Below are 13913 nucleotides of genomic sequence, written 5' to 3'. Positions count from 1 at the left end.
TCCAGGCTTCTACTGTAGGCCAATCAGGTTGTGGATTCACTTCTATCTGGAGCATGATTGGGTGGTTCCTGCTAACCAATCATACTGCTGCATTGTTCTAGGACCAATCAGACTGCTGCATTCTGAATCCTATTGTTCTAGGACCAATCAGACTGCTGCCTTTTGGAGCCTATTGTTCTAGGACCAATCAGACTGCTGCAGTTTGGATCCTATTCAACTCAGTACATAACACCCCTCCCCTCTAAGTTCCAGTCCTGCCCGGAAGGTCGCATTCATAGTCCTCAAGGTACGCCGGTGGCCTACGTGTGCGTTGCGGCCTGGGGTGTTCCCTGGTCCGGGGTTCAGGTTCTGGCTCGTGTTCCAAGGATGGGGCTGTTTGGTCTGGCGCAACCGGCTCGCTCAGTCGTGGTTCTGGTTCCGGTGTCCTTTCGGCCTCGCGGGTCCTCTCTGTATTTACTGATTCTGCCTCTCCTGCTTGCCCCTGCTGCTCTATGGGCCTCACTGCCCCACTGTTCCCTTGGGACTCCTCTGACCTGTCCTCCTCCTCCTGGTTTTCTCCCGGGAATCGTCGCCGTATCTGGTCGCAGTGGCGGCGCCAGCATTGCCCCCCATCTGTTAGCACCTCGTACGACACGGGGCCCGTGACCCTGGTGACTGTGGCAGGTACCCATGCAGGGCCTGCCCCAAAATTCTTTGCGTACACTGGGTCCTGGGCCTCGAAGGTCCGGGGGTTCCTGCCTTCCCCCACCACTACCTCATCCTGAGCTCTATCGGGGTGAAGGCGGTCCAATCTGATTGCAAGGCGCCGACCCATTAGTAGTTCAGCGGGGCTCCGGCCAGTCGTTGAGCTGGGGGTGCTGTGCTGTGCTAGAAGGAATGTGGCAAGGCGGTACTCCCAATCCCCTTGCGTCATGCGGCGAAGGGTGTCCTTGGTGGTCCGCACCATGCGTTCTGCTTGGCCATTGGTGGCAGGGTGGAATGGCGCCGAACGGATGTGGCGGATGGCGTTCTGCACTGTGAAGGTTTGAAATTCTCCTGATGTAAATGCAGTCCCGTTGTCTGAGACGAGAGTGTCAGGGAGCCCGTGGGTTGCAAACAGCCTGCGTAGTACCCGGATGGCTGCGGACGTAGAAGTGGACGGTACCAGTGCGACTTCCAGCCATTTGGTGTAGGAGTCCACCACTATGAAGAATGTTTTCCCCTGAAAGGGGCCAGCGAAGTCCACATGCAGGCGTGACCATGGTGCTCGGGCAGACTCCCAGGACTGGACTGGGGCCCTTGGGGGATCTGGGCAGGATTCCTGGCAGGCCTGGCAGTGTTTGACCCAGGCCTCTATCTCTCCGTCGATCCCCGGCCACCACACATAACTCCTGGCAAGGGCCTTCATTCTTACTACCCCTGGGTGTGTCTCGTGTAGGGCTGTGAGGACCCTTTTGCGGAGGGGCTGGGGAACAACGACCCTGCTTCCCCATAACAGGCACCCCTTGTGGGCTGACAGTTCATGTTTGCGGGTCGTGTAGCCGGCGAATTCTGGCCCGGGGCTGCGGCTGGGCCATCCCCTCCACACCCAGTCCAGGACCCGGGAGATGACCCTATCTTTCTTGGAATGGTGTGCAACTTCTTGTGCCTGAATGGGGCGGTCAGGAAGCAGCTCCAGGCTCATAACCTCTTGTGCAGGTGCTGGGTCGGGGCCTGTTTCCGGTAGTGGTAGCCTGCTGAGGGCGTCTGCATGGCCCATCGCCTTTCCAGGGCGGTGAATCAGTGCATACTGGTAGCTGGCAAGGAAAATTGACCACCTGAGGACGCGAGGAGACAGCACTTGGGGGGTCTGCTTTTCGGGGGCAAACAAGCCAAGCAACGGCTTGTGGTCAGTCACCACGGTGAAGGGCCGCCCGTACAAGAAATCATGGAATTTTTTTACTCCCTTCACGATTGCCAGACCCTCCTTGTCGATTTGTGAGTAGTTCCGCTCGGTTTCGTTGAGTGTCTGGGAAAAGTATGCTACCGGTACCTCTCTTCCATCCGGGAGTTGGTGTCCCAGGACAGCGCCGATGCCATAGGGCGAGGCGTCGCATGCTAGCACCACCGGCAGCCTCTCGTCGAAGTGTGCCAAGACCGAGTTTGAGACAAGCAAGTCCTTGACTGCCTGGAATGCGGCCTCCTGGCGCTGGCCCCACACCCAAGGGGCCCGCTTGTCCAGGAGTCTGTGTAGGGGCTCCGCTACCGCCGCCTTGTGGGGAAGGAAGGAATGGTAAAAGTTCAATAATCCCAAGAAGGCCTGAAGTTCAGTCTTGTTCTTGGGCGCTGGGGCATCACAAATGGCCCGTACCTTGTCCCCAGTCGGGTGAACCCCTTCTGCATCCACCATAAATCCCAGAAAGTCCACTTGAGGCACTCCTAGTAGACATTTTTCCCGCTTCACCTTGAGACCCGCCATCTGGAAACGGTGCAGAACAGTGCGGAGGCGGTCCTCAAACTCCTCTGGTGTGGGCCCGGCAATCAACACATCATCAAAGAAGGGGGTGACACCAGGAATCCCTTTAAGGAGAGAGTCCATTAGATTCTGGAATATGCCTGGTGCCACGCTGACCCCGAATTGCAGCCGCTTTACCCTGAACGCTCCTCTGTGCGTCACAATCGTCTGTGCCTCTGCTGTGGCCTCATCTACTGGCAGCTGTTGATATGCTTGGGCCAAGTCCAGCTTGCCAAAAATTTTCGACCCAGCCAGGGTGGCAAGGACATGGCTGACCACTGGCACTGGGTATGCATGGGCCATGAGGGCCTTGTTTATGGTACATTTGTAGTCTGCGCAGATGCGGACCGAACCATTAGGCTTGACGGGTGTGACGATTGGGGTTTCCCAGGGGGCATTAGGCACCGGCTCCAGCACTCCTTGCTCCACGAGTCGGTCCAATTCCTCGTCTATACGGGGTTTCAGGGCGAATGGGACCCGGCGGGCCCTGAGCCTGACTGGTCGTACTGCGGGGTCAAGCTGTAGAGCAATGGGGGGGCCCGTATACTGTCCCAATTTCCCATCGAAAACCCCCGGAAACTCCTTGCATATGGCGTCCACGTCCACTTGTAAGCTCATGTGGTTCACCCCGGTGATGGCTAGTCCCAGTGGTCCAAACCATGCCAACCCCAGTAAGCTAATGTAGGGGCCCTTGACCACAAGCAAGTCCAGTTGCCGCGTCCGCCCTCGGTATTGCACCCTGAAGGTCCCCACCCCCATTGTGGGGACCTTACGTTTCTGGAAGTCCCGGAGGGTGAATGGGGCCGGCCTGAGTTTGGGACCCCCAGTAGGACACAGTTTCCTTAAGGTCCTTGCCGAGATTATGGATAGAGTTGAACCCGTGTCAAGCTCCATGCGGCATGGGGCCCCCTCTATCTGTACCTCTACATAAATTTTTTCTACGTTGGGGTGGGGCAACTGGTATACCTGGAAGTCTGTGAGCTCCGTCGAGTTGCCTTGGTGCGTTGGGCCCCGGGACCTGGGGCTCTTGGATTGGTCATCTGATGCCTGGCTTCGGGTGGGCCGAGCCCGACACACCCGGGCGATGTGTCCCAATTTTCTGCACTGCCTGCACTCTGCGTTGCGGAAACGGCAGGTCCTCCTCTCGTGACTTTCTCCACAGCTTGCGCAGTTCCCTCCTTCTCGTCGAGGCAGCTGTGGTATGTGGGCTGCTTGAGTGCGCTGCTGTACTCGGTGCACCTCCTCCCTGTCGGATCCCGAGTCGTTGGTGAGGTCTTCGTGGTGGACCCTCGGTTGGGACGGCTGGCTCAGCCGTGCCTCTTGCGTCGACCTCTCAGCAGCTTCCGTTGCCAGGGCCTCCTCCAGAGCGACCTGGAACGTTAGGTTCTTCTTAGCGTAGAGGCGTCGTTGCAGCTTCTCATCCTTCAGGCCACCGACGAGGCGGTCACGAAGCATGTTCTCCAGCTCTGAGAAGTTGCAGAACCGGGCAGCTTGGCGGAGAGAGGTCACAAACCCAGTTATGGTTTCCCCAGGGGCTTGCCGCTTTGCGTAGAAGGCATTTCGACGAGCCACCACTGAGGGCTGTGGCGAAAAGTGCCCCTTCAGCTGTTCCATTATTGTTTGGTATGGAACAGTAGCGACGTCTTCAGGCGCAAGGAGAGCCCGGGCGATTTCAAATGTCTCCTCTCCGCAGACGCTGAAGAATATTGCCCTCTTCTTGGCGTCTTCTTCATCGGTGACCCCTTTGGCTTCTAGGAGGAAGGTGAAACGGGAGGCGTACGCTTCCCAGTCTCCAGATGCTGGGTTGAATGGCGAGAAGCTGCTGTCAGTTGCCATTCTGAGTTCCTTGTGTCCCCGAGCTGAAGCCTGGATACACGGTGCGAGGCAGCGGTGCGGCAGGTGGCGGTGCTGCGGTGCTGTGTGTGGCAGTCAGCTCAGCGGGATCCCATCCTCGTCGCCAGTGAAATATACTCAGAGTCGCAAAGTGATTTCATGCTCTTTATTCAGCTCATAGTGGTGAGGAGGAATGAATGAATGTCCCCTCAAAGTATCTGCTTTATATACATTATTTACACAATGGGCTGCACATGATTGGCTAATTCCAGGCTTCTACTGTAGGCCAATCAGGTTGTGGATTCACTTCTATCTGGAGCATGATTGGGTGGTTCCTGCTAACCAATCATACTGCTGCATTGTTCTAGGACCAATCAGACTGCTGCATTCTGAATCCTATTGTTCTAGGACCAATCAGACTGCTGCCTTTTGGAGCCTATTGTTCTAGGACCAATCAGACTGCTGCAGTTTGGATCCTATTCAACTCAGTACATAACATGGGGAAAGGGGGTTTGGTGAGATTTGAGGGGTGGGCAAAGGAGGAGGAGATGGACCCTGAAGAGCTCATGCCAAACTGCTGCCATTGCCTCTGTTAATGGAGAAATCCGAGGGCTCCCCTGGACAAAAAACAAGGACACCAGCCAGGAATACCAGAGGAAAACAGCAGCCAGTCGGCTTGGTCTTCATTGAAGACTGTCGCGATGGGACTCCCACCTGCCACCAGGTGAAACAAGATGGAAGCCCCAAACAAAAGAGCCCCCAAACTTTTATTAGTTGCTAATACCCATGTTACACCCCCCCAAACTACATCACGGTAACATCATGAGAGGGGAGGTCTGGTGGCCGTAGTCTGAGCATCCTGGACCCTGCCCCATGGTTCCCCTTGCCCTCCACCAAACACCCATCAAGTGTAACAAAAAAGATATTTACATGTCCCTGTTTCCCAGCCAAGTTCATCACACCCTTTTGTCTTCATCTGGGTTTGTTATTTCTGGAACGGTTACCTGTCTGGTACTCAGGTATCAGGATGCCAGGGATTATCACTCAGGCAGAGGGGCTGCTGAGGAGCTGAGCTCACATGTCAATGAATTTCTGAAGTTTTCCCAGTGAGCCAGTACATAGGTACATTTATCAATGAATTGTTACATTTGGTATTCTGCAGCAGAGGCCCTTTGAATAGATAGAAAGAAACTGTGATGAAGTGTTTTGTGTGGACAAATCACACTAAAATATTGATTTCTGATAAATGCAGAAGGCATATTATTTCTTTATTACCCTAAGGTCCGTGGCTGGGCTACAACATCAAAACGTCACGTTAGAAACAGTTTAAAACAATTTACAGGAGTTAAGAGAAGATGATTCCTAAGAACATACCCTTCTCAAATGTCAAAAGCCGCGGGAAAGAGATGTCTCTATGTCATCCTCGCTAGCAGTGACGCTTCTGAACACCAGCTGCTGCAAACGGCAGGCAGGCGGTGCGCTCCTGCGTTCGAATCCTGCTTGCCTCTGGCCAGCCACTGTGAGAACAAGACGCTGGGCTAGATAGATAACCCTGCAGGGCTCTCCTTGGGTATTGCATTGCCGGGGGTTCGACTAGATGGCCCTTGGGGGGCTCCCATCTCTGCAATCGTATGATTCTGTTCTGTGTTGCCTTCCTGCCATTTCTGGTGCTCACAAAGACACACCTCCACTCAGACTTTGGCCCCGGATTTTACGACAGGCCATCAAACGCGGGCAATCTTCGGGGTGGTCGCCCCGTGACAAAGAGGGAACTTCCGCAACGTTGACATGCCTTGAAAGAGGCGGCAAGGGGAAATCAGGTTGTTTGATTGCGTTTTATAATATTTGTGCTAACCCCATATCCACTTCTGCCGGAAAACTCTGAAACTTGTGTATATCCTCTGTTGCTCAGAATGCAGCCGCTTCTGGGGCAGAACCCACAAGGAGCAAAACAGCCGCATAGGGGCGCTGCTCTGTGCTGGCGGTGACATCACAGGGCTCCTGTATCAAAAAGACATGAGCCCCCAGGTATATTCCGAGCCCCCAGATGGGGGTTGGGGCTGGGCGATCGCACTGGCGTGTTTCATGCAGTCCGTCCTGGTCTTTGGGGTCACGCGCCTTTTAGGCATCTTCTTTGTGGAGTTCATGGCCTATTTCGATGAGCCGGCGAGCGCCACGTCCTGGATTTCGTCTGTCGCCTTGGCCACAATGATGGTCACCAGTGAGTACCCGACTCCGATCCGTTTCCAGGGGGGTTAAGATAAGATAAAACTTCATTCGCATGAGCCAATGGCCATAGCAACAGTAAAACATTACAGTACAGTGGTACCTTGGGTTACATACGCTTCAGGTTACAGACTCTGCTAACCCAGAAATAGTACCTTGGGTTAAGAACTTTGCTTCAGGATGAGAACAGAAATCGTGCTCTGGCGGCACAGCAGCAGCGGGAGGCCCCATTAGCTAAAGTGGTGCTTCAGGTTAAGAACTGCTGTTGCTGTTTAGTCGTTTAGTCGTGTCCGCCTCTTCGTGACCCCCTGGACCAGAGCACACCAGGCCCTCCTGTCTTCCACTGCGTCCCGCAGTTTGGTCAAACTCATGATGGGAGCTTCGAGAACACTGTCCCACCATCTCGTCCTCCGTCGTCCCCTTCTCCTTGTGCCCTCCATCTTTCCCAACATCAGGGTCTTTTCCAGGGAGTCTTCTCTTCTCATGAGGTGGCCAAAGTCTTGGAGCCTCAGCTTCAGGATCTGTCCTTCCAGTGAGCACTCAGGGCTGATTTCCTTCCGAATGGAGAGGTTTGATCTTCTTGCAGTCCATGGGACTCTCAAGAGTCTCCTCCAACACCATAATTCTAAAGCATCCATTCTTCAGCGATCAGCCTTCTTTATGGTCCAGATCTCACTTCCTTACATCACTACTGGGGAAAACCATAGCTTTAACCATAGGTTAAGAACAGTTTCAGGTTAAGAACGGACCTCCGGAATGAATTAAGTACTTAACCCAAGGTACCACTGTATACGCAGTAAAGGAAATTTGATATAAGAGCACAATTTAAAGTCCTGAATCAGCAGCCCTTATTCTGATTGCCCCTGCTGTGAACCTAGCAACCTTTGCTGCTATCTGCTCATTTTGATCTGATAGAAGAAAGGACATTGTGGCGGCGGTTGAGCGCCCTGGGATGGTTAGTATGAGTGGGGTGATGATCTCATTCCTCAGGGTTTTTTTTAGAGAGTGCAAGACAGGAGGACGTGTGCCGCTGTTTCGGTGCTACCATCTCCACAGGGGCAAAAGCGTTTCTCAGGCGGGATCTTTTGGAATCGACCCTCGAGTACCGCAGATGGCAAAACATCTGGTCTTGCAAGTGTAAAAGTGTATTTTGGCATAATGTTTGTGCAGATATAAGGCTAGAGAATCAAAATGGAGAGGTGGAAAATGAACATACCAAGGGCAGAATTTCCTTATAGTGGCCCGGTTGTTCTGATGCTCGATATCTTATAGATGTTGACCAATTAGACTGTTTGCCTTAGCAGGGCCCATAGTGAGTACGTGTTGTGGGGATAGGACACAAGAGTGAAGTTTTTGATAGACGGTTTTAAGTGCTCCCAGCTATGTACGTGACACCACAGATTTTCTGAGGAAAATACAATCTTTAAATAATCTTCCCAACAATACTATACTAGCTACTATGGATGTGGAATCTCTGTATACCAACATCCCACACAACGATGGTTTACAAGCTATAAGGAACACCATTTCAGATAAAACCACAGCGGACTTTGCCACCAAACTCTGCCAATTTGTCCTTACCCACAACAACTTCAAATTCGGTGATGACCTGTTCCTTCAGATCAGTGGCACAGCAATGGGCACCCGCATGGCCCCACAGTATGCCAACATCTTCATGGCAGATTTAGAACAACGTTTCCTAAACTCCTACCCACTCAAACCTCTCTTGTACCTGCGATACATTGACGATATTTTTATCATCTGGACACATGGTCAACAGACCCTGGACACCTTCCACCAGAAATTCAATGATTTTCACCCCACAATCAACCTAACAATGAATCAATCTATGCAAGAAATACATTTTTTGGACACTACTATAAAAATACAGGATGGGCACATAGACACCACCTTATACCGTAAACCAGCTGACCGACAAACATATCTACATGCCTCTAGCTACCATCCCAAACATACCAAACAGTCCATTGTATATAGCCAGGCACTACGTTACAGCCGCATCTGTTCCAATTCTACAGACAGAGACTCTCACCTAAGAGATCTACAGCAAACCTTTTTAGAACTAAAATACCCAACAGATGAAGTTAGACAACAGATCAACAGAGCCAGACTGATACCCAGAGAGAACTTGCTGCAAGACAGACCCAAAAAAGAAAATAACAGAACACCTCTAGTCATCACATACAGCTCCCAAGTTAAAACAGTACAACGCATCATCAGAGATCTACAACCTCTCCTGGACAATGACAGTTCTCTTTCTCAAGCTCAGGGAGGAAGACCTTTCATTGCCTACAGACAGCCACCCAGTCTTAAACAACTCCTAACCCACAATAATACTACAACCAGACCTAACACGGACACTGGCACCAGAGCCTGCAATAAACCCAGATGCCAACTTTGCTGCCACATACACCCGGACAACACCATTACTGGCCCCAACAACATCACACATACCATCTCGGGACTATTTAATTGCTCATCGTCTAACATTGTGTATGCCATAAAATGCCAACAGTGTCCTTCAGCTCTCTATATTGGACAAACAGGCCAGACCTTACGCCAAAGAATAAACGGACATAAATCAGACATCAGGAATCACAAGACAGAGAAACCAGTAGGAGAACATTTCAATCTCCCAGGACATTCTATACAAGATCTCAAAGTAGCTGTTTTACTACAAAGGAATTTCAGAAATAGACTGGAAAGAGAAGCTGCTGAATTACAACTTATCACCAAACTCAAAACAATGGAGAAACCTGGTCTGAACAAAGACCTTGGATTCTTATCTCATTATACATGACAAAGCCATTTTTCACCTTTTCACCCCTTGCTTTTTCCTGTAAGACCTATTGCAGTCGTTAAGAGTCGTCAACAGGCTCATCACAGCTATCTGCCAATCACCCATTCCCACCACCCTTCTGAGTAATACCCCTCCCCACCTTCTCACTATATAGAAGGGTCTGGAAACTTCTGTTTCAGTGTATCTGAAGAAGTGTGCATGCACACGAAAGCTCATACCAAGAACTGACTTAGTTGGTCTTTAAGGTGCTACTGGAAGGAATTTGTTTTGTTTTGACTATGGCAGACCAACACGGCTACCTATCTGTAACTGGTTTTAAGCCAGGCACTTTTGAAGTACTAGGGATAGTAAACCAGGGATGTTTCCAGGATCCAAGAGCCAAGAGCTTTATTTCCAAATGCAGTTGTAAAGCTCGCCTTGCTCACTCATTTAAGCAGGCCAAATCCTGATACAATAGCCTGTTTAATTTCCCACCTGTCTTTTAGCGGCTGCTAGCTACTAGACTTCGTCAAACGCTCTCCAAGTCTGAGAGCAAGCTAGTCACCGCTCAGGGACAAATTCAGCATCCTTTTCTGGAAGCAAAGGTGCAGCTGGGCGAGAAATCAGTGCAAAAAGGCGCTATTTGTTTTTAAAACTACAGCAGACAAGCGAAGCCGTTTTACGCAATTCACTCTTGTTCTTCAAATTACTCCTCCACTGCTGTAGTTTCATTTCTTCCTCCGAGAATTTTTGGAAAACAAAACACACTATTTTAATAAAATGGGTCGAAGCAGAGAGCTTTGAATAAATGCTCATTTGCTTTGTGTGCAACTTGGTTTCTGCAAAAGCAATAGCAAAAAAACCCCAGGGACTTCATCTAGGCAACTGCCAGTAAAATAACCCTTTTTTACACTTCTGTTAATGGCAGCCAGAATTTGCTTGTTCGTCCACAGTCCAACTGCACTCCTCTATGCCCCCCACCCCTTTTACTTATTTTCTTGGGTTGAATTGCTGCTGAACGCAATGGCTGGGAGGCAGCAGCTTCTGAGTACAGTGGTACCTCAGGTTACATACGCTTCAGGTTACATACGCTTTAAGTTACAGATTCCGCTAACCCAGAAATAGTGCTTCAGGTTAAGAACTTTGCTTCAGGATGAGAACAGAAATCGTGCTCCGGCGGCAAGGCAGCAGCAGGAGGCCCCATTAGCTAAAGCGGTGCTTCAGGTTAAGAACAGTTTCAGGTTAAGAACAAACCTCCGGAACGAATTAAGTACTGAACCTGAGATACCACTGTACCAGTTTGCTGGAAGCTGCAGGTCGGGTAAAACAGGACTCTTGTGTTCTTCATGGGACCTGATCCAGCAGACTGTTCTTGTGGCGCATTGCAGATTCTTCACACGGCTGCGGGTTGGGATAGATGACCCCTAGGGGTCTCTTCCAACTCTCCAATTCCATGATCTGTCCTCCTGTGCTTTCCAGCAGCCGGTATTCAGACCACAGGTGCACAGGGACACACCTCCACACAGACTTTGGTCCCGGGTTTTACGACGGGCAACCTTTCGAATGCGGGTCACATCAAGCGCAGGCGATGTTCAGGGGGTCAGCCGTGGCAAAGAGAGCACTTTATCGACGCTGACGTGGTTTGGAAGAGGAGGAGAGGCGACCTGGTGGTTTAACTGTCTTTTAAAAAAGAAAAGAAAAAGAAAGCTTTCTGCTGAACCTATAGGAAAGTCGCCACTTCGGGGGGTGGAGGGAGAAGTCGCCTATATATGCTCCATTACTCAGAATGTAGCCGCTTCTGGGGCAGAGTCCACAAAGAGCAAAACAGCCGCATAGGGACACTGCTCTGTGCTGGCAGTGAATTCATGGGGCTCCTCTACTGAAACAACATGAGCCCCCGGGTATATTCTGAGCCCCCAGATGGGGGCTGGGGCTGGGCGATCGCGCTGGCATGTTTCATGCAGTCCGCCCTGGTCTTTGGGGTCACGCGGCCTTTTGGCATCTTCTTTGTGGAGTTCATGGCCTATTTCGACGAGCCGTCAAGCGCCACGTCCTGGATTTCGTCCATCACCGTGGCCATGTCGAAATTCACCAGTGAGTACCCGATTCCGACCAGTTTCCAACGACCGAGCGACTGGTTTCTAAACGCAATTGTGAGCTTAGTCGGTTTCTGCACGTGCTATAGAGGGAAGTGGGACGTGGGTGGCGTTGTGGGTTAAACCACAGAGCCTAGGACTTGCCGATCAGAAGGTCGGCATTTCGAATCCCCATGATGGGGTGAGCTCCCGTTGCTTGGTCCCTGCTCCTGCCAACCTAGCAGTTTGAAAGCACGTCAAAGTGCAAGTAGATAAATAGGTACCACTCCGGCGGGAAGGTAAATGGCGTTTCCGTGCGCTGCTCTGGTTTGCCAGAAGCGTCTTAGTCATGCTGGCCACATGACCTGGAAGCTGTACACCGGCTCCCTTGGCCAATAAAGCAAGATGAGCGCCGCAACCCCAGAGTCGGTCACGACTGGACCTAATGGTCAGGGGTCCCTTTACCTTTACCTTTACAGAGGGAAGTGGTGGTAACGATGATTGTTATTTATTAAATTTGTATACCCGCAGTTCTCAGGGTGGTTCGCAATGTAAAATCACAATATAAAAACTGAGGAGCAGGTGGGGCTCAGCCACCTGGGAAGGGAGCCCACCTTGGAGAAGGAAAACTCTGGTCCTCAACCTCCGCTGCCTTGTCAGATATCTTCAGGAGAAAGAAAAGGCTCAGGAATTAACCCTACACAAATCTGGAGTGGAGTCCCTAAAATGGTTGGATGGCGCCTTGTACGCCTCCCGTGTGCAACTCTTGCAGCCAAACTGGTGCCAAACATCTTGCTGTGCTCTCCTTTGGCCCATCAGAGAGGCTGAGAGGGTGGTCTTCTTGTCTGGGCAGCCCAGGACCCAACTTGTAGAAGCCATGATCCCTTTGCCCCCCAATAAAATACAGTGGTACCTCAGTTTTCAAACATCTCCGTTGACAAAAGTTTCGGAACTCGAATGCCGTAAAACCGGAAGTAACTGCTTCAATTTTCGAACGTGCCTTGGAAGTCGAATGGCTTCCACTGAGTGTTTACCATATTTTTTGCTCTATAAGACTCACTTTTTCCCTCCTAAAAAGTAAGGGGAAATGTGTGTGTGTCTTATGGAACGAATGCAGGCTGCGCAGCTATCCCAGAAGCCAGAACAGCAAGAGGGATTGCTGCTTTCACTGCGCAGCGATCCCTCTTGCTGTTCTGGCTTCTGAGATTCAGAATATTTTTTTCCTTGTTTTCCTCCTCCAAAAACTAGGTGCATCTTGTGGTCTGGTGCATCTTATAGAGTGAAAAATACGGTATGTTATTTTTCTCAATTTTCTCCATTGAACTGGCAGACCGCCCTTTGCGCCTCAGTTTTCGAACGTTTCGGAACTTGAACGTTCTTCCAGAACAGATTACGTTTGAAAACCGAGGTACCACTGTATTTGAGGGGGTCTGCACCACCCCCAGTTAATGAACATTGCCTTTCAAATGGTGTTCACGAGTCACGTCTTGTGCGAGGCAGGCCTTACCTGGGCCCCCAAAAAATATTTTATCTAAGTGGGCACCCTTGAATAGGGAAACAGTATTAATTGTTATTTTCATTCCTGTCCACACCTTTTACCCAGACTGGGACTTAAGGCAGCTTATTCAGATTAAAGCAAAAGGGATAAAATGCAGAAGACTCAAAGTCATTAGCAGAGCCCAAGCGATATAAAGACAGGTGAATACAGATAGCAAAAAAGAAAAAAGGATGGCATTATTTAAAAGCCCTTACTTTAAGGAAACAGTCCGTCCCCAAAGGCTGGTAGCTATAAAAGCATCTTCACCTGTTTGGCAGAAGGATAGGAAGTGGGGTCTGGCTTCTCTAAGCAGGGAGTTCTAAAGTTGCCTGGGAGGAGCCACCCCCAAAAAGGCCCTGTCCCGTGTCCCCACTGTGCAGGCCTGGGAGGGTGGCAGGACTGAGAGAAGGGCCTCCCCCAGAGATCTCAGATCCTGGGCAGATCCATAGGGGAGAATGAGATCCTTCGGGTAGCCTCGGCCTCAGCCGTGGGTCTAGATCAGCCCCTCTGTTTATCTTCTATATTTTCAGGTCCGTTGGCAGGGGCACTGGCCACTCAGTATGGAGAACGTCCCGTTGCCATGGCAGGGGGGCTCCTTTCAGGCCTCGGCTATTTCCTCGCCTCCTTCGCCACCAACCTGGCACAGCTCTATATATTTATTGGCGTGTTCACAGGTAAGGAATGTCTGGAGTCAAGCCAGAGTCTCTTTCTTACTGGGAGGGGCTGTTCCGCCTTCCTCCGCAGTAAAGACCCCCAGCCACAGGCCAGAAAGGTTCATTATTTGAATTTGCTTGCCACGTTACACCAGCGGCGTAGCGTGGGTTGTCAGCACCCGGGGCAAGGCAAGTAATTTGCGCCCCTAACCCCTAACCTGCCGCCGCTGCCAGCTTCTTCTTGCTGCTGCCTGGGCTGGGGTATTTACGGTAAGGTAGCCACGGCGGCGGCGGCGGGTCCGTGTCAGGTGATCTG

At 51.1% G+C, this 13913-nt stretch overlaps 1 protein-coding gene across 2 annotated transcripts in view; it reads left to right on the top strand.

Moving 5' to 3' along the window:
• LOC309326761 (monocarboxylate transporter 13-like) overlaps window positions 1-13913 on the top strand; it is an 85529-nt gene that overhangs the window by 65851 nt on the left and 5765 nt on the right. Inside the window, exons 2-3 of one of the 2 annotated variants that reach the window (XM_081835735.1) lie at window positions 9849-11426; window positions 13475-13618. In XM_081835735.1, coding sequence (XP_081691861.1) covers window positions 11222-11426; window positions 13475-13618 — 349 coding nt within the window. In that variant the 5' untranslated portion in view covers window positions 9849-11221. Of the gene's footprint in view, window positions 1-6001; window positions 6528-9848; window positions 11427-13474; window positions 13619-13913 lie in introns of those variants that run through there. The other variant, XM_081835736.1, reaches the window with a different exon arrangement.

This window comes from Podarcis erhardii (genome assembly GCF_964252035.2).
Source record: "Podarcis erhardii genome assembly, chromosome: 13".
In the NCBI taxonomy this organism is placed as follows: Eukaryota; Metazoa; Chordata; class Lepidosauria; order Squamata; family Lacertidae; genus Podarcis; species Podarcis erhardii.
The sequence above is the reverse complement of the archived record's forward strand: the minus strand, read 5'-3'. Positions and strand labels throughout refer to the sequence as shown.